This window comes from Myotis davidii, unplaced genomic scaffold, assembly GCF_000327345.1.
Source record: "Myotis davidii unplaced genomic scaffold, ASM32734v1 scaffold147, whole genome shotgun sequence".
Taxonomy (NCBI): Eukaryota; Metazoa; Chordata; class Mammalia; order Chiroptera; family Vespertilionidae; genus Myotis; species Myotis davidii.
The window spans coordinates 10,240,545-10,266,518 of record NW_006383010.1 but is presented as its reverse complement, the minus strand read 5'-3'; the positions used below and the strand labels follow the sequence as shown (position 1 = coordinate 10,266,518).

General features: G+C 39.0%; 1 protein-coding gene across 2 annotated transcripts in view; it reads left to right on the top strand.

Moving 5' to 3' along the window:
- The window catches only part of STX7 (syntaxin 7), a 38,442-nt gene that overhangs the window by 274 nt on the left and 12,194 nt on the right, over nucleotides 1-25,974 (top strand). For both annotated transcript variants that reach the window (XM_006778484.2, XM_006778485.2), the window contains exons 2-3: nucleotides 5,063-5,213; nucleotides 23,998-24,067. In XM_006778484.2, coding sequence (XP_006778547.1) covers nucleotides 5,129-5,213; nucleotides 23,998-24,067 — 155 coding nt within the window. In that variant the 5' untranslated portion in view covers nucleotides 5,063-5,128. The remainder of the gene's footprint in view (nucleotides 1-5,062; nucleotides 5,214-23,997; nucleotides 24,068-25,974) is intronic.

The window sequence follows — 25,974 nt, the reverse complement described above, 5'->3', positions numbered from 1 at the left end:
GGCGGGACCGGCCGGGAGCCAGCCCCCGCCAGCTCTGGAATCCCGCTTCTGCCTCCATCGAGACACGAACTGACCTCTTCCTCTTTTTAACCCACTGATTTAGAAAACACATTTTAAAGTTCTCCTTCCGGATCTGGAAGAACTGAGACTTACAGGGCTACAGTAAAGGGACCAGATACCTTTATTCAGAGGCTCATTGTGGTCGATTTTCTATTTGGCTGGATTAAATCTAACATTCCTTTGATGTTCTCAATACATGTCATGAATTGGTTTCTATAAAGACGTTTAAAAACACATAAAGTATCTCAAGATGCCTCCCTTCTCTTGTTTTCTAGGTTGTTACTTTAGTTAAATGCAGACACAAAGAAACAACATTGCTTTTCTGGTCAAATGCTACTAGTATATTTTTCTCTCTAAGTTTCTTGCATTTGCCTGGCTCTTGTATGCATACATTAATTTTATTTAATTTCCATCAATGTACTCTGACTAGAACTATGTAAAATTTAAAACCTGACGGGATCTGGGAGAAAAGGAAATGGTTTTGAAATGCTGCTCTGTTTAGTAATGTTGGAGGTGGCCTGAGCCTCAGGGGCATAAGCTGATAACAGAGTTAAACCCTCTTGTGATGTGGGCCAGCCCCTGCTTCACAGGTCACTTTGAGAAGTTAGTCTCAAACCTGTGACTAGTTAAGAATTATGCTGTAGTTTCAAAGTTTCTGTAGAAGTTAATATGATACCATATTAACTGATTAAGGTCTACATCATTTTTCTTCAACATTTTACTTCTCCTGCTCCCAATAAAAAAGTCAAACCAAAAGTTTTGTTTGGGGTACCAGACTGTAGCTAGGTAGGTGCTGGTGGTTGCAAAATATATAAAACATCTGCAGTAAGTCTGGGTAAAGTTTGCTGTGATTCCATTTAAAATTTGGAAGCTTTAGTGCATGAAAGGGTGAAAAATAATTCTTGGCATTGTGAACTGAAATCAGATAATCTAATAGTTTAACAGATGGAAGAGCTGAGCTAAAGAATGTGGTTAATCTCTCATATTTATATTCCAGAGGTAGGGATAGGTATTAAACAATATACTAAGTAGGTCACTTTATACGATGAGCAGCACTATGATGCAGTAAGTTAGAGAGATCAATGGAGGAACCCCTCCCCTCTCACTTCGAATCCAGTGGTCACTGAAGGCTTCTCTAGCATGTGAGGAAATGTTGTTGCGAAAAGGGAGCCAGTCACATGGAGATCATGGGAAGAAGCGTCTTTAGACAGGAAGTGGCGCCAAGCCGGGGCCTAAAGGCAGCAGTAAGCCTGGGCCATTCAGGCTCTGAAAGAAGGCACTGGAATTCAGTGTCTTAGAAGTAGTGACATTTACCCTCAAACTGGGTGTGTGTTCTTAGGAAATAGGTATATGTATTCACTCTTTCTACAAATATTTATTAAGCACCTGTTATATAGCCAGGTACGGAGAACAGAGCAGTCTACAAAATAGACTGCCTGCCTCTCATTAATTGGTTTATATAAAGACTTTTAAAGATACATTGAATGTTTCAAGATGCCTCCCCTTCTTGCTTTTTAGCTTGTTACTTTCTTTAAAATCAGACATGAAGGAAAAAAACCAACAAAACATTGCCTTTTCTGTCCAATGCTATATTTTGACAAATATATTCTTATATTTGGGGACACGGTGAGGAGGGAAATTCAATGCTTTATGCTAGTGCTCAGGATTAAGAAAGTAAAACTGACTATTTCTACTGCCCTGTCCATGCCCCAATGCTTGGTGCCTCGTCCAAGACAGAGATCTCTTGTTGCCAGTTCCACTGGCAGCTGAAAGGAAATTGGTGAGTTCCTGTAGCTGCAAAGACCATGTAGACACTAATCCGAGTTAAGAGTATGACGTGGAGACATGGAGGGGAGACTTATTTGTATAGAGGTGTGTTTGTGTATGTGGATGGAGGAACCCCTCCCCTCACACACATTCACTCAAGAGGGTAGAAGAGAGTACAGAAGTAAGAAAAAGGAACATTTCCTCATCCAGTGTGTTTGTGTTGGCTGTGATCCAGTTCTTCTAGAGCTCTAGTTGATAGAGGGAAAGGAAAAAGAAAGGTGTCATTGAGCCAGGAGAAAATTTCCTCTAACCATGTAGTAGAATATTATTTGGCTATAAAAGTAATGAAGTATTGATCCATATATCAATATGGATGGACCTTGAAAACATACTGAGAGAAGAAGCCAGTCACAAAAGAACACCTATTGTATGATTCCGTTCATATGAAATGTGCAGAATAGGCATACCTATGAAGCTATAAAGTGGATTGGTGGCTGCCTACAGCTGGGGAGGTTGGAGAGCAAGGGGGAGTGGTTGCTTGTGGGTATGGACTGTGGGGTAATGAAATCTCCTAAATGTGATGTGGTGATGGTTGCACAACTTGGTGAATGTTTAAAAACACTGTTGGATTGTATACTTTAGTAGTATTATTTTTTAAAATCACAAATGTACTAAATAGTGCAATTTTTTATTTTTTTAATATATTTTTAATTATTTCAGAGAGGAAAGGAGAGGGAGGGAGACATAGAAACATCAATGAGAGAGAATCATTCATCGGCTGGCACCTGAATGCCCCCTACTGGGGATCGAGCCCAAAACCTGGGCTTGTGCCCTTGACTGGAATTGAACCCGGGACCTTTCAGTCCGCAGGCCTATGCTCTATCCACTGAGCCAAACCGGTTAGGGCTGGATTGCACACTTTAAGTGGGTAAATTATATGATACGTGAATTATATCTCAATAAAGCTCTTCTTGAAAAAAAAAATAGATACGTAATTTTGAGATCCAATTGATGGTTGGTAGATGCTTAGTCTCATTGACTCCCCAGATCCAGTCTTGTTCTGACTGGGCCCAGAGCTTCAGGTCACTGCAGGCCCAGGTCCAAAGCTGCCTGGAACTTTATTCCTGCCACCCTGCTGCAGTGGCTCTGCTGTCTGCATTGAGGTTTTAATTTACCCTTTTATGAAATTGGTTTTGGGTCTACTTCTAGGCCTTGGTGAGGTCCAGAGGGCCCAGAATAGATAAATTGGACCGTGGATCAATGAAGAAGAATAGAGAGCATCAAAAAGCTCCCAGGAATTCCAGGGTGGCCAGGCACATGTCAGTGTTTGAGGCATGAAACCAGTATTGTACCCTTTCTCAACAGCTCAGCTATTGTACTTCCTGCCAGCACTGACCCTTAGAACAGAAATACTCTTCTCCGCTACCAGAATTCTCCTGTGGTTTCTTATCACAACACATTCAAACTAAACCGGTCTGTAGGGCCCGCCCTCTTCTGTGACGTTAGTTTTGTGTGGGAGCCCAGCATGAGTAGCTTTGGAACCAGAACCCTGAGACTGAATCCCACCTCCACCTGGTGGATGGGTTGGGTTACCTTTCCGGTGTCTTAATCTTTATAAACCACAGTTTGCTCATCGTTAAAACAAGGTGTGTTTGCCATTACCTACTTTAAAGGGGAGATTTTGAAAATTGAATTAGTCTTTGTGAAATGCTTTCCATTGCACAGACGTGCAGTAAATGTTCGGTCATTCCTCTTTTTCTGTCGGTGTTGTCTCTCACTTGTCCCAGCCGTGAACCTTCTGACTCAGAGTTGACCCGGAACCTCTCCTTCCTCTGGTGATTGACACAGTGTGTTTGCTCTGTCCACGTGTTCGGGGTCTACCTGCTCCAGGTTTTAGTGCTTTGCCTTTGTTTTCCATACCCGTCATACCAGGGACCCCAGTCTTACGCTTCTGTTTCATGAATTCTTTCTAGATAGGGGCAAGAGTGATATTTCCTTTCCACAGTCCCTATCAGTAGTGACCTTTTCTTCATTGATTTGTATTGCTTTTGTTGTTTTATGTGATTAACTTTATCCTTTTACCTAAAAGACAAACTTGACCTAAACAAATACTTTACCTTTATTGTATTTGCTTGCAGCTCCCAAGTGCTTCTTTCAATTTTTTTAAAAATTGATTTTAGAGAGAGGAAGGGAGAGGGATAGAGAGACACATCAAGAGAGAGAAACATACCTCCTAATGGGGATCACGCCTGCAACCTGGGCATGTGCCCTGACTGAGAATCAAACCGTGACCTCCTAGTTCATTGGCGGACACTGAACCACTGAGCCAGGCCTGAGTGCTTCTTTTAATGCGGGGCCTCTAGCAAACACGTGGTAGACGGCTGGCTTACACATGGACCGCCTACAACTCTGCAATATTCAATGCACACTCAGTGAAAAGATGGTGTAGGAGTAGTTGAAATTCTTTGTTGTTCACAGTCCTGTACATAGGACACCCCTTTTCATTCTTTTCAAACTCCCAGCGGTGTGGTATAGCAAGAAAAAGAAAAGAATTTCTTCTTACTTCCTTACGATAGCAGTAGCCCAGCTTTGCTTCCTGTCCTAATGCTGGCCCTGGAAGAGGAGAGTTGTTCTTGCTCTATCAGGAAGATGTTTGTGTGGTGAGCATTTTACAGGGCATTGCTTTCTTCCTTGCTTGTTGACTTTGCTCTTTCAAATTTGACCTTCCTCCTTTTTGATCTCTAAAATTAGAGACCATTAATCATATGTTCCTGAGCTGTATGGTACATTAGAGTAATGAAATTCCTGGGGGTAGCCTGAAGTCTGTATTCTGTTTAATAAATATTTAAATATCTGTTCTGTGCCCGGAATTGTTTTAAATGTTGGAGAAAGATAAATAGCATGTGGGCCCTGCCTTAAAGTTGCTCACAGTTTAAAGACAAAATATATAAACAAATAAAATTATACACAGAAAAAAGGACTTAAAACTCTTCCTTAGAGAAATCAGAGAAGTTCAAAGGGCATGTACAATTTGAACCTTATTTTGTTTAATATGTTTAACTTGATAGTGTCTTATAAAGTTTAGTTTTTTGGATAGACATAGGGGAGAGATTTCAACCCTGTTTGGTTAATCAAGTTTGTATTTGCAACCTCCCAAATTGACTGTTTGGAAACCATAAGTCAATAACTTTAAAAATACAACCATGCAACTTTTTTTGTTTGTTTTGTTATTTAGGTGACTGTTTAGAAAACTGTATAGCCCACCAACATCTGATGAAATTAGTGACTAAGCAGATCAACCATGTCTTACACGCCAGGAACCATTGGTGACCCCACTCAGCTGGCCCAGCGTATCTCTTCCAACATCCAGAAGATCACACAATGTTGTAAGTTGAGTTTTAAATTGACTTCACTGTTTGTTTTCAATTCTTAGCTGAACTTGGTGGAGATGAATAAAAGGACAACTACTAGTACTTGAGAGATGGAGGAGTTCCTTTAAGAAGAGATTTTAGAAGGCTAGAATTCTTTAGAATGAATATAAGAAATAATTATAGCCCTAGCCAGCTTGGCTCTGTGTATAGAGTGTTGACCTGCAGATTGAGCCAGGGCACATGTCTGGGTTTCTGGCTCGATCCCCAGTATGGAGCGTGCAGGAGGCAGCCAGTCAGTGGTTCTCTCTCATCATTGATGTTTCTATTTCTCCCTCTCCCTTCCTCTCTGAAATCAATAAAAATATATTTTAAAAAAAGAAATAATTATATATAGAAGAGATAACACTGAACTGCATTTTTCTTTCAAGCTTCAGGCACATAATATAATTTTATTAATGAATAAAGATGTAAAAAAGTAGATACTTATGTTTGCTTTATAATTCTCTGATTCTAGGTGAGATTAATTAGACTTGACTAAGTCTCACAGGTTTGGAACTAGGCAGCACTATCAAGTTTTTGGGTTATTTTAATTTTTTTTTAATTCATTTCAGAGAGGAAGGGAGAAGAAGAGGGAGAGATAGAAACATCAATGATGAGAATCATTGATCAGCTGCCCCTTGTAAGCCCCCCACTGGGGATCGAGCCAGCAACCTTGCCATGTGCCCTTGACCAGAATCGAACCCTGCTCCTTTCAGTCCGCAGGCCGATGCGCTAGTCACTGAGCCACACAGACTATGGCTCAAGTTTTTAAGGAACATATGTTTATTAAAAAAAAATCTGACTGAATATGGTTTAGGTTAATTTTGTAAAGGGTAACTATGTGGTATATTATTCAGGAGCAGGGAAGAACTAAGGAGGGAACATTATTATCTACTCAGGAAGATATAGGACAGTGGTTCTCAACCTTCCTAATGCCGCGACCCTTTCATACAGTTCCTCATGTTCTGATGACCCCCAACCATAAAATTATTTTCGTTGCTACTTCATAACTATCATTTTGCTACTGTTATGAATTGTAATGTAAATATCTGATATGCAGGATGTATTTTCATTGTTACAAATTGAACATAATTAAAGCATAGTGATTAATCACAAAAACAATATGAATTATATATGTGTTTTCTGATGGTCTTAGGCGACCCCTGTGAAAGGGTCATTCGACCCCCAAAGGGGTCGTGACCCACAGGTTGAGAACCGCTGATATAGAAGCTAACTATTTGGATTCTCCACATTCTTTTGCTGTACCTGTCAAAGACAGAATATTAGTAGTCTGATCCAATGTGACATTTTATTATAAATTATTACTCCTCAGAATGTACTTAAGACCAAAAAAAAAAAAAATCAGTATAGCAGATTTGAGCCTATAGAATTTTTGTTTTGTTTTGTTCTTTGTTTCTAAATCTCGGCTAATCACATACCTGGATGAGTCTAGTCATCTTGTGGTCACTGTTTTGACATTCTGGGCATTACCTGGGCAACACTTTTAGAATGTTAGTACAGTTTTATTCTTCAGCCTACTTCTTTAAGGCTACTCTTTTTACCAGAATTCTGACACATTGCAGAAATAAGGGCTGTTTCAGATTACCAAACTGTGTATCTTTATCTAATTATTAACTTCCCAACAATTATTACTCTACATGAATGATTTAAGTGAGATAACAGTGTGTTTTGGGACAAAGGGAGTAAATTAGATTACAGATGGTTCTAAAAGAGTGCCACTGTGCACAGCTGGGTAGAATAAATGCTTATTCTGCTTTGGAGTAATTCTTGTTTTCTTTGGCTATTATTAGAGGAAAAGGAAGTGATTAGTGTAGAGGTGTCATGTCTGTCCACAGCAGGGACCATAGGAATGGTACATCGCGGATTGTTCCAGTTTGTGCCAGCGCACCAGGACTGTCTCCACCTCATTCTTCCAGCTTCTTGTCTATTCTGATGATGCTCCCAAGGGCCTCTCCTTTCTGTGGCTTCCTTGTTGCTGGTTGGAAATCATGCTGGTAGCCTCAGGCCACCTGTGTGAAAATTAAGAGAACTTATTTTAATTTACATGTTTGGAAAATCAGCACCTTTGTGTAAGAAAGGAGTCCAGGAGGCCTTCCTTCAAAGAATAGGGAAGGTATCCTCAAGCTAAATGATGCCAGGACTTCTGGGAAGGAGGAGAAATAACTGTAGTGTACTGGGATTTTAGAGGCAGTACGCATTTAGTGGTGTGAAAGATGATCAGGTGGAGATTGTGTGTGAGCTTGAAATGAAAGGAGGTAAGGGTTAACTTAAATCAGGTCATGCTCCTGAGAAAGAGACCAGTTGATCCAGGCAGATGAGAAGTGGTAAATTGGGCCAGAGTTGCATATACATGGCATAGTTGATAGCTAAGTATGCTACTGCATAGCCATTAGCACAGTTTGGAAGTGGTGATTAGATCCACTACTATTCTTGTGAAGACCCATTATATGGAGAGTGTTTAACCATTAGAAGGTACAACCACCACCTTTAGGTATTTGAAGCATAATCTTATGTCTTGTGTAAACATAAGAAGCTGCCTTAGCTTAGATGGAAAAGGGGCTGGTAGTGAGAAGACATTGGGAAAGAGCATTTAAATGGAAGCCACTGCTGGTACTAAATAAAAAGTAGCCAAGAGATTAGTATGTGCAGAAAATACGAAATAAAACTCCAGTGTGGCTGAAACACAGCACTTGAGGCAAGAGTGACCGGAAATGAAATCGGAGAGGAGGTTGAGCAGGTCACTTAGTAGGCCTTGGAGGCCAACTGGGAGTTTAGATTTCATTCTGAGAGGCAGAGAAGAGGCACAATCAGATCTGCACTTTGAAAAGATTGCTTTGGCTTCTCTTAGAAAATAGAGGGGGGACACATTGGCCGTCACGGGTGTCTGAGGAGAGAGATGTGGCTTACACCAGGGTGGTAGCAGTGGGGACAGGGAGAAACAACGGCTGTTCTCTGGAGGCAGAGCCAATGGGACTTGCTGATGAATGCAGATGGACTGAGAGAGAAAGAGGAATCCAGGATAACGCGCGGTTTTTGCATTGAGCACCCAAGGGAATGGTGAGCATGTGCTGAGATGGGAAGGACTACAGTTCAGAAGTGGAGAGAGTTTTGTTTTGGTCAAGTAACTTTTGAGATGTCTTTTAAACATCTAAGTGAAGCATCTATTTTAAATATATGAATTAGGACATCAGCCCTGACTGGTTTGGCTCAGTGGATAGAGTGTCGGCCTGCAGACTGAAGGGTCCCAGGTTTGATTCCGGTCAAAGGCATGTACCCTGGTTGCGGGCACATCCCCAGTGAGGTTGTGCAGGAGGCAGCTGATCGATGTTTCTCTCTCATCGATGTTTCTGGCTCTCTATCCCTCTCCCTTCCTCTCTGTAAAAAAATCGATAAAATATATATATTTTTTAAAATAAATAAATATATGAATTAGGACATCAGAGTGTCATTAGGACATCAGAATATAAAACCATAGTTCTAAAATAATTGCAAAGGAGTGAGTATAGTTAAGAGAAGAGGACTGGGGCATTAAAAAAAAAAAAAAGTAGAGGTCAGGAAGGCAAGGAGAAAGCAGCAAAAAGAATCAGGACTGACCAGAGAGAGAACAAGAAAATAGCATTTGGTGGATTTCTAGAAATTAAAAAAAAAAGTGTTTCAAGACTGAGTAACTCTCTATTCCTCTCCCTTCCTCTCTAAAGAGAAAACAATAAAATATATATATATATATAAAGACTGAGTGAGGCATCATCTGTATCTAAGAGTGGTCTGACATCCATATTCCAAGTGTAGATGGAGAAAAGGGGGAAGAAGGACCAAGACTTCTCAGAATCCTGCTCAGCTCTGCTTATATCCTGACCAGAAATGAGATATAGTCACATGGCCATGCCTAGCTGCTAGGGAGGCTGGATTGCAATGTGCTCACTAAACCCGGGTATTGCTTCATTTGAGAGAGAAGGGGAAAAATCAATATTTAGGCAACTGGCAGCTTCTGCCATGGAAAGAGAAAGAGGTTCAACGAAAGGTTGCATTTTTCCAGTCAAAAAGGGAGATTCTAGGGCGAGTATAATTGTAAAAGAAATGTCTTGAAGGCTAGTGGGCAAGGGGAATGGATCTTTAGTGTCTGGTTCATCCACTGTACTGAGTTGTGTGGTGTAAACAGAGAATGTGGTGGGTGAAGATGAGGAGTTCCTGTCTGAATAAGCTGTTTTTAAACAAAATAGGAGGCAAAAGGCATTGGGTAGAGAATGGGAAGGAAGGCTGGTGGAAGTCCATGGAAAGAAGAGAAAGTGATTACTTGTGGATTTGACAACTGAGAGAATTGACATACCTTGGAAGCAGAGAAGGGTTAATGGCAGGCTGAGTATTCATTTGAGATTTGGGGTCATGAGTTTAGTGAAACCCGTCATCACTGTGTTTTTTCTAATTCGGAGGTTCAGTATCTAAATGAAGTCAAGTTTAGATTTAGACAGAGTTAGTTTTTAAAAGTTTAACCTACTCTCCGGTGTGTGTCACTGCGCAGGGCTGTGAAGAAATCACATGGAAGTGAAAGGCAGAAGTGTGAAATTTCAGTTCACTTTTCCCCATCTGGTAATGCTAATAATACTGGATGAGACTGAATAAAATGGTACTTTTGCACCGCATTTGGGTGCTCTTTTCACAGTACATTTGCATCTTGGGAATTTGTGTCTGCACAAATTACCTAGTTTTACAAAAGTAACCTAAGGAGAATAGGCTGTAAATAAGGTGGTACCTTTAGAGTTAGAATATGTGCATCTTTCAAGTAAAGCTGTAGTCTTCCTGAGCAGTGGGAAAGCTTATTTTTAAATTAGCTTTGCTATATATAGATTAATGAAAACTTGCCCAGTATTGGGTTGTATGGTTTAGTTTATACCAAAAAAAAGAAAAACAGCAATCAAAAAGATTTTTCATTCTTGGAGGAACCCAAGGATAACATTTAGTAAGATGGGAGTTTGGTAGGGGGTTTTTTGCTCTTTTTTTTCCTCTAGTATTTTATTCTGGCAGTTCTGTTTTGCAAAGAATAGGATAGATGAAACAAAATGTATTTAAACATTTTTTCCCCTTAAATGACTTTTTGTTAAAAATAATGTGTAGTCATCAATTTGCTTTACTAGTGAAATATTTAAACCATGTTGCAGTAATATAATTTATATCGAACAAAATACTTAAATATTATGAATACTTAAATATAAAATATATCTAGACAAAAATAAATTATATTAAAATAATATAACTTCTTAGGAACTTTATTGGGAATTTCTCTGTGGAGCGTTTAAAATGATTAAGAAGACATTTTCATCCTATGAGAGAAAGTGTGCTGGTGGCTGTCACTGACTCAGCAAGTATGTGTGCTCCCAACGCCCATCCTTTGCCCACGGCATAGCGGTGTTCTCTGTGGCCGGCCCTGACACGGCGCCCAGGCGTTCTCAGTGTGCCAGGCAGCAATTGCTCCTAGACTGGAGTTGGCATGTTAATTAAACTGTTCGTTATCCCAGGTCTAGAAAATGATCATGAATCAAAGAAGTGGTTACATTTAGTTCCCAAGCTTTGGCATGAGATGTTTAAAAGTCACATTTTTATTAGGAGTACCGGAGACAAACTCCTGCTAGTGATGTATAGCACAAAAAATAAGCAAGCCTTTGGGTTGAAATGGCTGAATCTGCTGTATAAATAAACCCAGGTAGGGTATTTTCATAGGGGTCGTTTATCTTTGCACAGACACAAACACTATAGAAAAATTTATTCAGAACACACAGAAAGAACTCATGTTTTTTAAAGAAACAGAATAAGTGTATTGAAATCTATCACATAATTATTGTTGTTTTTAACTTAAAAAAATAGGTGTCAAATATATACTAGCATATTGAGTAGTATATTACTAGTGTACAGCTCAGTGAATCACCTGTTACAACACCACACGTGTAAATAAACGGAACATTACTAGCCCCTGAAGCTCTTCTCACACTTATACCCTCTCTAAAGATAACTAGTGTCCTGACTTCTAACATGATTAATTTTCTTAGTTTTTAAGCTTTATTTAATAGAATGAAGTAATATGTTTTGTGTTGGACTTCATTCTCCCATTATGTTTTTGGAATTCATCTGTGTGGTTGCACGTAGTGTAGGTCTTTTGTTTTCAGTACTCTCTAGTATTCCATATTCAAACATACCACAGTCAGTTCTTTCTGTTGTTGATGGACATTTGGAGTGTTTCTGGTTTATGTTTCTTTGGTGTTACAAACATTCTTGTACATTCTTTTGTTTCATGTATGTAGGAATTGGGTTGCTGGATATGTGTGTGTTCAGCTATAGTAGATACAGCTAAGCAGTTACCTAAAGTAGTTGTACTAGGTTATACTCCCACCAACCAGTGATCAGAGTTTGTATTGCTCCAAATCTTGCCAAATCTGGCATCTATAGTCTTTTATATTTTAGCTGTATTTGCATCTCATTGTGATTTATATTGCAATTTCCTCATTAGAATCAGACTTTTTAGAATATCACTTGGGAGAATCAATGAGACGATAGGAAAAGTTTCTAATTAGACTAGCTCTATGTGTGTGCATGCACATTTTCTGAAATCAGATCCAAATAGCAGTGTGACTTTGAGTGAGCTATTTCACTTTCTAGGACATGATATTCTTTTTTTAAAAAAAGATATATTTTTATTGATTTCAGAGAGAAAGGGAAAGGGAGAGAGAGAGATAGAAACAGCAATGATGAGAATCATTGATCAGCTGCCTCCTGCGTGCCCCCTACTGGGGATCAAGCCCACAACTCAAGCATGTGTCCTTGACTAGAATCGAACCCAGGACTGTTACATCTGCAGGCTGACACTATATCCACTGAGCCAAACTGGCTATACCAGCCATGGGCAAACTACGGCCCGCGGGCCGGATCCGGCTTGTTTGAAATGAATAAAACTAAAAAAAAGACCGTACCCTTTTATGTAATGATGTTTACTTTGAATTTACATTAGTTCACACAAACACTCCATCCATGCTTTTGTTCCGGCCCTCCGGTCCAATTTAAGAACCCATTGTGGCCCTCGAGTCAAAAAGTTTGCCCACCCCTGGGCTACACACACACACACACACACACACACACACACATATTCTCCTCCTCCTCCCTCTGGGCTGGGTTATGGTTTTCCACAGGCTATATTTTTAACCAAAGTTTTAAAGAATCCTGAAACTCTTATAACATGCAGGATTATTCTCTTTGTTTTTAAGAGACCAATTGCCATATCTGGACCCATAATAAGTACTTTTAAAATCCCATAATAGATACAGTCATTCACAAGACCAGCTAGACTTAGGTATTATTTCTAAGTATATTAAGAGGTGGGACAGTTGTAGTCACAGGGATTTTGGTGTTAATCATGCCAGAATTAGCCAAGTTATGAATTGGAGGAAATTAACACATAGAAATGATTAACAGCTGACCATGAAACATAGTCCTTGAGATAAAAGTTTTCTCTGTGTACCATGTTGTAGTAAGTCTTCTCATCAATGCTAATGAGACTCTGGTATTTGATTTGTTATTTTTGTTTTTTAAGAGTAATCTAAAAGAAGAAGATAGAGTGGTTAACAGTTAGCTTTTGGAAAATGAACAGAGTTGATCCATTGGTAATAAAGTACACTCATCTGAATGTATGTGTTCAGAGTGTTCTGCTAAAATATGCAGGATTTATTACATGGTGTGTGTGTGTGTGTGTGTGTGTGTGTGTGTGTGTGTGTGTTTTCCAGAAGATTTGGAAAGGCAGAACTTTCTGGAGAGGGATAAAATGTTTGAACTTAAGCCCATGTTATAAAGGTTAAGAGAAGGTGACTGAAAAATATTTATGTTGAGTCTTTATGGTTTACTTTTTTAATGCTTAGCTCTTATAGATTATAGCTATTAGTCCAACACAGATTTGTTTAGAGTTGAAAAAATATCTGTTGTAATTAATTAGCTGCTCATTCTGTGTGCATACTTAACTTATTTGTTAATTAGGACCAGTGCTTGGCTCTTGTCCCCATTAGGTCTTTAGGACTATGAGATGAAATACGAAGTCTATACAAATGTGAGCCCTTTTGTTACTACGAGAATGAATACAATTTTTTCCATTAGAGTCTGGTGAAGGAGGCACTTGTTTTTGCATCTTAACACATGATTGCACAAAAGGGAAGCTGACGTCAACTTCTCTATTTTAGTGCCAGGGCAAGCTTTTCTTAAAAAAATAGTTCCAGTCCTGAGCAGTTTATGAAATTTACTGGAGCTGTGTGTACTTACCCAGGAATTGGGGATTTTTTTTCCCTGTTGGTAAGCATTTTTGGATAAGAAGGCAATTCATAGAGGAAAGGGAGTTGAAAACTATCCTTCCTCTCTTTCTCCCTCCTCCTCTCCATCTCCCTCCTAAAATGCTATTTGATTGGTAGATAGATAGATCGATCTACTTCTAACATTACACATCTGAAAATGTTTATTGGGTTTCTTTTTTCCCCCTTGAGGAGAAAAACTTAAGTAGCTTTGATTTCATTGTCATTTTTTTCATGCCTAAGCTGTTGACATTCAACAGAGATAGGTGTGGAAATTAATGTCTTATTCAAGGGAATTTTAACAAAGAGCAACAACTTCTCTCTGGTGACTTTTCTCCTACATGACCAAACATGAGTGCTATCTATGACCAAATCTGAGTGAGCCCTTTTTTGTTTTATGAATTCCAACTTTAAGATATGACTCCTGGCCATGGCCATTGTGGTTGAGTGTCTTCCCATGCCCCGAGGTATCAATTCCTGGTCAGGGCACATGCCTGGGTTTCAGGCTCGATTCCCAGTAGGGGATGTGCAGGGGGCAGCTCCAATTACTCTTTTCCTCATGAACCTGTTTTATTTTTATTATGTCTTTTATTAGTAAATTAAACACTACAATTATTCCCTACTAAAGTGTCAGCTCCCTGAAATAAAATGTCTTTTCATAGCTCTGTCTATACTATAGGAGCAGTGCCTGGCTTGCATCAGCCCTCCATAAAATCGCAATGCATACTCTAAATTAGGTTACCCAGTGTATTTAAATTACGTGTATATATTTTCAAAAAGTAGTAGCCATTTGATAAATTTTTGTTTTCCTTTCCTTTGGCCTTATGGCAGCAATCTCCCTTCATTTGGTAATAAGATGCTGTCTTGTGAAATTTTTTTTCCATCTTTTAGTCTTTATTTTTTCTAAGTGCCAACATTTTTTTTTAGCTGGTCCATAATCTCTGCTATGGTAGGGAGTCATGTCTTTATACATAATTGTATTCCCCAAGAGCTTTGCATGCAGAGACTGCTAGGGCTTGTTGGTTGACCAAGGCCGGGACAGAAAATTTTAGAAAGGAGAATGCTGTGGTGCCAGTGTGACCCGGGAAGGAAGGAAGACAGTTGAATAAGATGGGCAGCTGTCAGATGTCATGCCCGCAATATACAAGTACCTCAGTGAAGAAGAAGCAAGGTGTATAAAGACATCTTAAAGGAAAGGCATGTTATCGTTTTGTGAATTCAGATCTTAAAAGGAAACACATGTGAATGTGAACAATGGAACGAGACAAAGAGGAATGAGCAGGGTAAATAGAGCACACGATGTAAGTAGATACATGCAGCATTTTGAAAGTACTAGCACTGGAAGCACTTCCGCCAGGGGGCAGCTGGGATTGCTGCTCAAATACTTGTAGGTGGAAGAGGTTTCAGCAGTTCTTATGCTCATCTCTTAGATTATTTTTTGTTGTTTTTTTTTACCAATTCCTGAGCAATATTTTTCATTAAAGAGTAATCGCCTTTCATACTTACTCGAGACTTGGATTTTAAAAAGCAGTTTGCTTTTAATTTAGTTTGCCTATCAATTAACTTGGGAGAACTCAAAGTTCCTACAAGTAGTGCTCTGTAAGTCTCTCCTAGTTCCTCTAGTTTCCACTTCACCAGTGCCTCTTATCTGGCCATCTCCTCCATGAGTTCTTTTGTGATCTTCCTTTAGAATTGTGGATGCCTCATTGAGTTAAAAAAAAATAGTGGTACTATTTTAGGTTATAATTTTTACCTTAATCTGCTTTGTGGCAACATTTTTTTCCTGCTGCGTTTTCTTTGTAGGGAATTTGCTACGTTTCCTATAATTTTTTGATATATTTCTTGTGGGTGGTTATATCTGTTCTTTTTGTTGTTGTTCAGGAGAATAAGTTTGATGTTCTGGCTGTGGGGGGAGGGGAAGTGCCCACTCTCTCTGCCCTGCATGAGGCCTATTTTTTTCCCTTGCTTCTCAGAACCCAGTTTGGTGTAGGAGAGCTTTCCCCTCCATTGGGCCCAAGATACACAGTCACGTCTTCCTGAGGAGTCTGCCTCCTTCCCCTTTCCACCTCCCCCAGCACAGGACCCCGGTCCTCTCAGCTCTGCTCCTGGTCCCACTCGGGTGTGATTATGTTCCTCTGGAAGTGGGCATTTGCTGGTGATACCTTGCCACTCTGCCTCCCCCGCTCCGCTCTCAAACTCCCCTATTTCCTACCCCACCCACGTGGCTTCCCACACAGGATCTGCTCTTTTCTGTTGCTTTTGGCCACGTGTACATATTTTTGAGAATTTTGTTGTTGTCTTAATTTCTCTGCAAATATAACTTTGAGGGGTCCCCCCTCTTACCCCCAAAACCTCCCCCCCCCAGGTTCTGTATGGCTTCAGGAAGGAAGATTCAGACACAAACTTCAACCATGTTCCTATTGGAAGCAGAAACCCATTTTCAGTGTTTTAGCAACATCTGAGTAGCACTATTTTGCTCAATAGCCCTGATCAGAAATTAGGACTGAGGTAGCAGTTTGGGAATCGCTGCTGCCGCCATGTAAATTGGAGGTGAACTTCGTGACATGGCCTACCTCTGGCTGCTTTTGGAGCTGAAAGAGTTATTGGGCCAAGCTCACCAGGGAGGTGGGCGAAGGGGTGTGGAGAGGGAGGGGTCAGGAAGGTTGGAGAACTAGAATGAGGCTTCACCTTACCCCACCCCTTTATTGAAATCCTTTTATTTTTTTTTCTAAGGATTGTTTTCCATTTTAAAACTATGATATAGATTTTATATGTTCTGCCATAAACAAAAACAACCAATAAGCCAGGACTCTGCATAAGCCAGTGGTTCTCAACCTGTGGGTCACGACCCCTTAAGGGGTCGAACGACCCTTTCACAGGGGTCACCTAAGACCATCGGAAAACACATATATAATTACATATTGTTTTTGTGAGAGCAACGAAAATAATTTTATGGTTGGGGGTCACCACAACATGAGGAACTGTGTTACAGGGTCGCAGCATTAGGAAGGTTGAGAACCACTGAAGCAAACTGAGAACAGCTATTTTCAGAATACGTGATAAACTGTCTTACAAACATAAGCTGTCCGGTTTTTAAAATAAAACTTTTAAAAACTCAGAGGCCTTCAGGTGGCACATACCAGACAACTTGGAGGAGGAAGCAGAATATATGGGTATGACTCTCACATTGTTGAAAACCTGGTTTTGCTGAGAGCAAAGGTCTGTTCCATGACTCCTAAGTTTATATAGGTTGGCTTGTTTTTTTTCTCAAGGAAAAAAAAAAAAGAAACGTAGGAAGGAGGCACCAATGACCCGAGAGACAACGCGGGGATCCTGGCAAAGAGTTTCCTTTCAGACACATGTTAGGAGCTGCTTTGCCAAATCTTGGCCCGTGCTCACTGCTCACACAGGTCACCTTCTTAAGGGGCCCCTTGCTGCCTGGGTCTTTGTTACTTCTGATTCCAGACCCTCTCAGAGCAGGTGAACTAAGCAGGTCCATGAGGTCAAACATTAGGACTGAATATCTCTGCTATGATAGAACTTGCCATGTCCTGGCTGTCTCAGAAATCGAACTATTTTTCCCAGGCAGTCAAATGACTTGTTTTTGTACTTTATTTTTAAGAACCATGCCTTCAGATTTAACTCTTTATTAACCTACAATAAGTTTAAAATGCCCTAAATTTCTACTTTGTTAATAACCTCTCTGGCTTCTACCTTTGAAGTATCTGGGAAGGACACAACGAGGAGTTTGAAATTGAATGTGTTCTAAATGTGGAATTGCTTTGTGGGGGCAGCATCTGCCTTCCCATGCTGGGCAGGCGGCACAGCAAACCAGGGGCGTGGCCCCTGGAGGCCCTGGTCCGCTGGAGATTCATCCTTTGGAAGATCTGCATCTTCCTCGCCACCCCTTCTCTCCACAATTTGCGTCAGTTCTTTTACCCACAAAGAAGATAAGCTCCCTGTTCGGGTCACGAGATGGAGCATGAGATAGAGAAGCCTATTTGGAAAAAAGCCTGTAATTCTTTCAGATTCTCTAGGGAGTTTTCTCCACTTGTGGTATGCCTTTTAGAATTATAATGCACCTTTTTCTTGGAATATGAAATAGACCAAGATGACTTGATTTTTTTTCTTAGAACCTTTTTGTATTGATCTTTTTTTTAGCTACTGATACAGGTATTTACTTGTGATACATTTTCCCATAAAAGGCTAATATGCTAACTGCCCATCAGGGTAATGGCGTCACGTAGCAATGCCCAGCTTCCTCTCCCTAGCAACTAGCCTCCTTGGAGTTTCTTCAGCCCAGGAACACGAGTTGCTTTATAGCCAGGTAGAAACATTTTACACTGTAACCTTCCAGACCCTGCCGAGTCCGTCCCCGCCATCCTGGACAGCTTCCACTCCCAGGAGGTGTGGGCCGGCCACACTGTGGAGCTCCCCTGCACCGCCTCTGGCTACCCCACCCCCACCATTGTAACAAACCTAACCCAATGATTCTCTAATTGTAGTTAACATGACCAGTTTTAATATATATATAGAATCTATATACATAAAAGGCTAATATGCTAACTGCCCATCTGGGTAATGACGTCACGTAACAATGCCCAGCTTCCTCTCCCTAGCAACTAGCCTCCTTGGAGTTTCTTCAGCCCAGGAACACGACTTGCTTTATAGCCAGGTAGAAACATTTTACACTGTAACCAAATGTCTGTGAAGTGTTTTCCCCTGCCTCATCTCATTTGATCCTCACAGAAGTTCTGGAGTGTAGATAGGAGAGACTCAGTAGAATCCTATTTTCTTTTCATTAGCCTGAAAACGGAGATTTAGAAAGCTTAGAAACTTGACATGTAAAGCGCTTGCTGGCGCCAGTCACATGCGTGTGTTTCAATCTGTCACTGTTGATCGTGAATTTGGTTAACACTGCTATTATAGAGAAAGGGTGAAGAACAATATTAAAATATTTCTTCTAATTAATTTCCTTTCAATGTGCAGAAATTCGTGCAACGGGCCACTAGTCTCTTATAATACTGCAAACCACTGTTTAAAACAGGTAGAGGGTTTGATAGGTGAGAAAAGAGTTGAGTGTAAAACAGTTTGTTTCTTTTAATATTTACTTTTTTTTTTCTAGTTCAATTTCAATCACGTCACTTGTATGTAACTGCTAGATACTTGTCAGGTAGCGGACTCCTGCCTCCTAAATATGGGGTATAACTATCTTATGTCAATTGATCATTATCTCTACAATTGTTGTAACGGAGTAAAGTTCTAGTACCCTCTTGAAGCATGGCTCACATTAGTTAGTTATGTTAATAAGAACATTCTTACTCATTTTTGACTTCAGGAGAAAAACAAACCAGTTTATACTGTTAGCTCTCATTTATTGAGCTCTCACTATAGCCAGGTCACATTACATAGCCTTTAACACCAACTGCTGCCTCAGTTTTATGACACAAAAAATACTTTCCTATGAAGCATTTTTTAAGTTTTCCACTAGATGGCAGCAGACCCTCGTGGAACAGAATGGGTCTTCAGTCCTGAACCTCTGCAGATTCCCAGAGAGGGACTGTTTTTGTTTTGAGGAAATAGCAATGCACCTTTTCTGGATGTTTGGATGTATGGGAAATAGTGTTCTCTTGATTTTGTGAAAAATGTAAGATATTCTCTAAAGTCACCTCTTTAGAAGTGAACAATGTAAAAATAATTTGTTCATTGTACCGTGCAGAGGTGCATCTTGATCTGATCCTACCTCCATGGATTATGTGAATTTTTTTTTCAAGAAACTGTTTATGGTTATGTAAAGAATATGTTCCTTAAGTTTCATGTTTCAAGAGTTTTCTTTAAAGTTGGACATACAGCAATTAAAATTGAATATGAGTATCCCATAAATTCACAATACCCGGGCTAGATAATAAAGTGAAGCCCATTATACTTGCTGTGGGAAAATTAGGAGTGATTATCCATTTTTCCACATCACTATCCAGTTTGTCATCCACCTAGAAACTTCTTTATTTGACTCTAGTTGCTGCCCTACAGCTGGAAACAGGTGCAGTTTGTATTAGTACTTTTCCCCTGAGTAGCCATTCCATGTTTCTCTGCCTTCATTCAACACTTTGTTTAGAGTGATCCAGACTTTCAAACCAGGGTCCCCATTGCTCCGGCTCACCTGTTGTGTGACACTCACTGCTGTGGTTAAAGATGGCAGTATTCACTAGTTCCCTCCAGCTGCTCTCTAAGATTGAAGTTTCTTCTCCTCTCATGTTAGTATGAGTGGTATACCCTTACCTCCCATTGGCAACGACCTCAGTCAGTGACATTATACTGTCCTGGCACCAAATGGACAGATGCATTCTCCTACTCGGGTGAAGACATAGTTGTATTTCTGACTTGGATATTGTCTCTGCCACCTCCAGAGATGGAAGAAAATTTGCCGTGGGGTAATTCGGTACACAATGTGAAATATTTGTCTTCAACTTTCACCCCTTAGTTCCCAAATCTAAGTTTTCTTTCTGGCTGTGGGTGAAACAGCACCCTGGAGTGGTTATCCTTTGAGAGCATAATGATCCTGTGGGATAGCTTTCGAAAATATACTCTCCCAGGCGACACCATCATTGAGCCTTCATTAGGCCATAAACGTGCTAGCTCAGCAGGTTCTGGATAAAGGGATACTGGCAGGGCAATGAATCCCCGTGTCCTTGGAAGATCTGTTCATTTTTCTTTTCTCTGTAAAGTAAGTGTCTTGCTCAGAAGCACTGGTGTGTGGAATACCATGATCGTGACTGATACATGGACTGGGAAGCTGGTAGAATCTTGGGGTGATCTACAGTGCTACTGTTTCAGTTAATATAAAATTCTGCCCCCACTAAGGTGGAAGGGGTATAATCATCTTGCCACTGGGTGGCTGCCTGATACCTCTAAGAATGATGTCATATCACATATTTACATTTGCTTGCTGTTGCTACAAAGTGGTATGTAGCATTGCCTGTAATCATGTTAGTGTGAGAAAGGGGAAGTCCACGTTGATGAGCCTATATGTGGCTTTTATTCCTCTATTCCTAGTTGTTTTTTTTCCCATTGAACAAATGCTATAGGAAGTGGGGTGAGGGACAAACTGACTGGCATACATAGAACAAAATGAAGTAAGAGATATACCAATGAGACTACATAACACCTAATGCACAGTGGGCAGCTCAGGTCGCCTGGTTACCTGGTATACCATTGTTTGCTTTTAATCCAGGGCTCAGTAGCAAGATCAGAACTCTTCCTCAAAAGGATACATGGGTTTGCCAAAGAGAGCATGATTTAGCCTCAAGATTCTAAGGGACTCCTATGGGTTTTTTTGTTTTTATTTTTTTCTATTGGGGCTTAGGACTGGTTTTATACAGCATCCTGGTAATAAACAGGCATTTCAGTTACCTTTGGATCAATGGGGTCATTAAAGCCAAATTGTGGAGCTACTTGTACTAGCACTTGAACTAGCTGGATTGCAGTTTCTTTGGGGGAGTTGAAGCCAGAGCTGGCCACCTTTTGGGGCATTCAGTAAAATGGGTTGGAGCAGCATAATTCTCACCAAGCGCTGTTCCCTGTTTGTATTGAGACTAAAGAAAAGCAATTTGTCATTTGCTTTGCAGGAGTATGTCAACAATCCATACAGATTAAGGGACCAAGATTCATTCTTTACTGAGGGCCCTATATTTTCATGGAATTTATCTTCTACCTGTTGGCATACTTACAACCTTCCCTGGCCCCTAAGTACATGTTGCTTCTTGCTTTTCAGATCCTAAAAGCAGATATAAGCATTGTGTTGCCTAGTGTGGTGTCCTAAAGGAGATGATCAATATCCTTGAAAACCGTTTATACTACAGAGATGTGAGCGTATATAAACCAAGATAAATCTATTAAGGCTCACTGCTCTTCTGTCCAACTGAAAGCATACACCTCTCATGTTTTCTGTTTCTTTTAGGATAGAGCAAAGTGAAATTAAGTGGTATCAGCAGGTCTAGGTAAGATAACAGAATTTGTGATGGTCTGTGGTAAATGTCCCCTTTTGAAGAGCTTGTCAATTGGAGTCACTACCTGACTAGGGTTCTGCTAGCCATCATGACTAATCTGCATCCCCCAGGCAGACCAATAAATGGGAATGGGAGGGGTATCACCACTCTCAGCTTGTCAGGGTTTTGGTGGCATTTCTGAGCAAGGACATAGGAACTGGAGTTGTTCTTGGTTCACCATTTTGCTAGAGTGCAGAGCCACCAGGGGCTTTCAATTTTCCTTTCCCTAAAACCTGTAGGCAGAAAGCGTTAAAACTGGGGCTGCTGAGTCTCTGTGTTTGAAAAAAATAAACTAAGGGAATAATCACTTGGGGTATTTAGGCTCCCACTGAACTTCTTTTTTTGGTGGGTGATAGCTTTCCTTTTATTTAATATTATTTTTTTCAATTACCGTTTACATTCAGTATTCTGTGTTAGTTTCAGGTGTACAGCACAATGGTTAGAAAATCACATGCTTTCTTTTTCTTTAATTTTTTCTCACCTGACCATATGTTTATTAATTTGAAAGAGAAAAGCGAGAGAAATCGATGTTAGAAACATGGATCAGTTGCCTTCCGTACCCACCTTACTGGGGATCAAACCCACAATGTAGGTATGTGCCCTAGGGGGAATCTTACCCACAACCTTTTGGTGTATGGCACTCCAACCTGCCCATGGCTTAATACGACTTTTTAAAAAAGACAAGAACCCTCTAGAGATGAGGTAAATGCCTGCCTTTATCCTATAGAGGTCTACACCTCAATTAGTCTGACCAATATACGTGGAAAAAACAAAAATAAAAAACAGCTTTAAACCTCTAAAAGATATTCCAAGAACATCTGTTGAGGTAAAAAGAAAATATGTAACTAATTGCAAGCAGCCATAAGTTAAAAACGGCAAACAAGAATTCTCTACTTTGCAACAGAAAAATCTGCCAAAATAAAAGCAAAAGAGATTCCTTTGAAACTAGTTGTGTGGTTAACAATTGCTATATGCTGTATGATTCCTCTTTAGTATTTATACTTTCCAACTCTGATTTGAAAGTGTTGGTCATTACGTCATCCTCAGTGAACAAAAGTTATCCTGTGTTTTGGAATACAGTCATTCCCTTTATCCCATAAATAAATAATGACTATTTAAAAGCATTTAAGCTATATAAGTAAACCACTTATCTTAAATGAAAAGAACGGGTGGGTTGGATTGTTTTTCTCTAGTTCTTACGATGGATTTTCAACTTACTTCTACTTGGCATTTCGTGTATACACGTTAAACTACGTAACCTCCCCTATTGTGAAGAGCCTTTTTTTTTTTTTTAAATTGCATTGGTCATAGACTTCTGGTTTGTGAGCTTAGCATGAATTTTAAATCCCCAATTTTTAACTTTTTTAAACCTATAGAAAAATAAAAGTTTAGTATAGTGAGATTTTTATGTACCTTCACCTGGATTCACCAATTGTTGAAATTTTTCAACATTTGTTTACTATCCCTCACTCCAAATTCAAATTCTTCAATTGTCCCCACAATTTTTTGTAGCAATTTTTTTTTCCGATTTAGAATCTAGTGAAAAATCACATTACCTTTTGATTGCTTTATTGTTTTGGGCTCTTCCGTTTTTAATTTAGAAAGCTCGCCTGCTTTTAATTGTTTTCCTTTTGTGGTATTGACATTTTAAAAGTCCAGGCCAATTTTTTTGTAGATTATCCCACAATGTAAATCAGTCTGATTCCTTTCTCATGATTAGATGCAAGTTAAATATTTTGGCAAGACAAACGCATAGGTCCTATTGTGACTTTCTTATCACATTGTCAGGAGGCTCTTAGTGCCAGTTTGTACCATTGGTGGTGTTAAATCTGATTATTCATTTTAAGCAAAAAATTTACCTATGATAAGTTAGCTCTTTTATAATTAATGCCATCTATGTGGTAGTACTTTCAGGTCTTGTGAGTGTCCTGTGGTTTTCTCATCCTTTCATGATCTGCTTGAATCACTTATTACAGAGTAATTGAAAAATGATTTTTTTCTAATTCTGTTATTCCTCCCTCGTTTATTAACCATAATTCATTTACTTTATATTCCAATGAATTGTGTAATTGTTGCAATTATCTTCCTCACAATTTTTAAGTGAAAGTCCATGTGCCATTGTGCCAGATGTTCTGATGGGAGAGGGAAGAATATAATACTTTTGGATCGTAAATGCAATTTGCTATGTTAATGCCCCCACACAATTTCCTCTTGAAAATTAATTCATTATCACTAATTAGATTCAAATAAACCATTTACTTCACTTTTTAAACCGTTTTCTATATTTATCTTTGTTTTTTCTAATTTCTCAATTGCTTATATTAATTGTTGCCCTACCATCTGTAACAATTATACATTTATTTTCCATCATAATAGCTGTGGAAATACAGAGGACACTGAATCAACTTGGAACACCTCAAGATACTCCTGAATTGAGGCAACAGCTGTAAGTATTTAATTAAACAAAAAGAAAAAGGAAGAATGGGAAAAATAACTGTTATATTCCTTTCATAGTGTGTAGTGTTATGCTTACAATGGGAAATTAATAAGGTATTTCTGCTCCCCTATTTGTACCAAGCTTTTGTGTAAGTTTTTCCCTATCTAGAGTAGGCAGATGTATGTTTGTTGTTTTTTAAAGATATGGCTTACCATATCAAAGCAGGACTTTATTAGTTACTTTTCTTATACTTTTTTTCACTTTCCAGTTTTATTTATTTTAAAAATCTTTATTGTTGAAAGTATTACATATGTCCCCTTTGTCCCCCCATTGACCTTTTCTAGCCCGCCCCCTGCCCCAAGTGTTCACCACCCTATTGTCAGTGAACATGGGTTTTCTTATACTTTTTAAATAAGTTGTTTTTTATGGCTTTTGAAAACTAGTACTCTAAGTTTCTCTGTGTGTGTGATTTACTTCCCATGGCTATCCATCCCTATAGTGCTATAGTGACCAGATTTTTATTTGGTTTAGATCGAATACGTATCCAATATGAGCTATTCCCCAAAAGCTTATACCAACATACTTGAATTTCAGGAAGCATTAGTCTCTGTTAAAAAATATAACATGTTTATATAATACATATTTCAGTAAATTAATATGCTGTTAGAAGAACAGCAGTTGTATTTTGTGGTGTTATAGATTTTACAGAGTGTTTTCTTACACATTTTCTCATCTGAACTTTATAAAATTGGGGTGAAATAAATCAAAAGAACTATTTTCATTTTGCTTATAAGGAAAACATGTCCACTTGGGGTTTGATGATTTGCCCAACATCATTCTGAACGCGAGTTTTAAATCTTAGCTCAGCACAGACACAGCTGCAAATTTCAAGTAACATATATGTAATAAGTTACATGCCAAACAACATTGGCTCTGAAGGAAAAAATGAGGAAGAAATTAAAAGATAGGTAATAATAATTCCCATTTCTTATGAATTACAATTTGAAGAATTTACAGTTATCTCTAATTTATATTGTACCTCTCTGTTGTGTATAAATGTCAGAGTGGTAAAAATGCCCTAATCTAAATAATAAACCATCATTTATTAGAATGAAGTAAAATGAAATAGAAACACATAATTCTTAATAGTTATAATATTTTGCTAACATTAAAAGCAGAAGATTCTGAATCTGTAGATATCATTGAAGTGTTCTTTTTAGAATTTTAGTTATATGACTTTTTCTAAAGATTTAAAAAGGCATATTAAAAATAGGGTACTAAGGAAATATTTTCAAATAGGTATAATTCTTATTGGTCAAGTGCAGATATCTGTATGTAAACATATTCTTCTTTAGTATCTTATTATTTTAAAGGATCCTAAGTGGTGACTAATACATGTTAAAAATGAGAAATGTCATATAATATGTATGAGAGGTACCGATGTTGTAATTTATAAAGCATCACATGAATACTAGCTTTTTTTAGTGTCATGTTCTTTAGTTAGAAATCTTTTAACTTTATAAGCTAGCTAGCAAGTTGGTTGTAGATACTGGTATAATTTACTACTGTTATTGTGGCCTGTTCACTGTGGAAAAATGCTATTTTTTTCAGCAACAAACTTAAATAATAGTAAATTTGTTTACTATTACTTACTACCTTTTCCCTTTTTCTCTTTTTAAGTATTTGTAGGACATAACTTCCCAGGTAGAGAAATATGAGAGGCCAGATGTACCTTAAGACCTGAGAACTGGGCAAAGTTTAAGGCAACAAATCCTCTTTATTAATTGATGACCTCCCAACTGTGGGATGCAGATAAAAGGCTCCCACACCCCCAATGTCTCTAGTTGGTTTGAGTTATCTTATTTTCTAAAGGGCTACTGACAATTATTTCTCAAAGTTTGGTTACCCATCCTGTG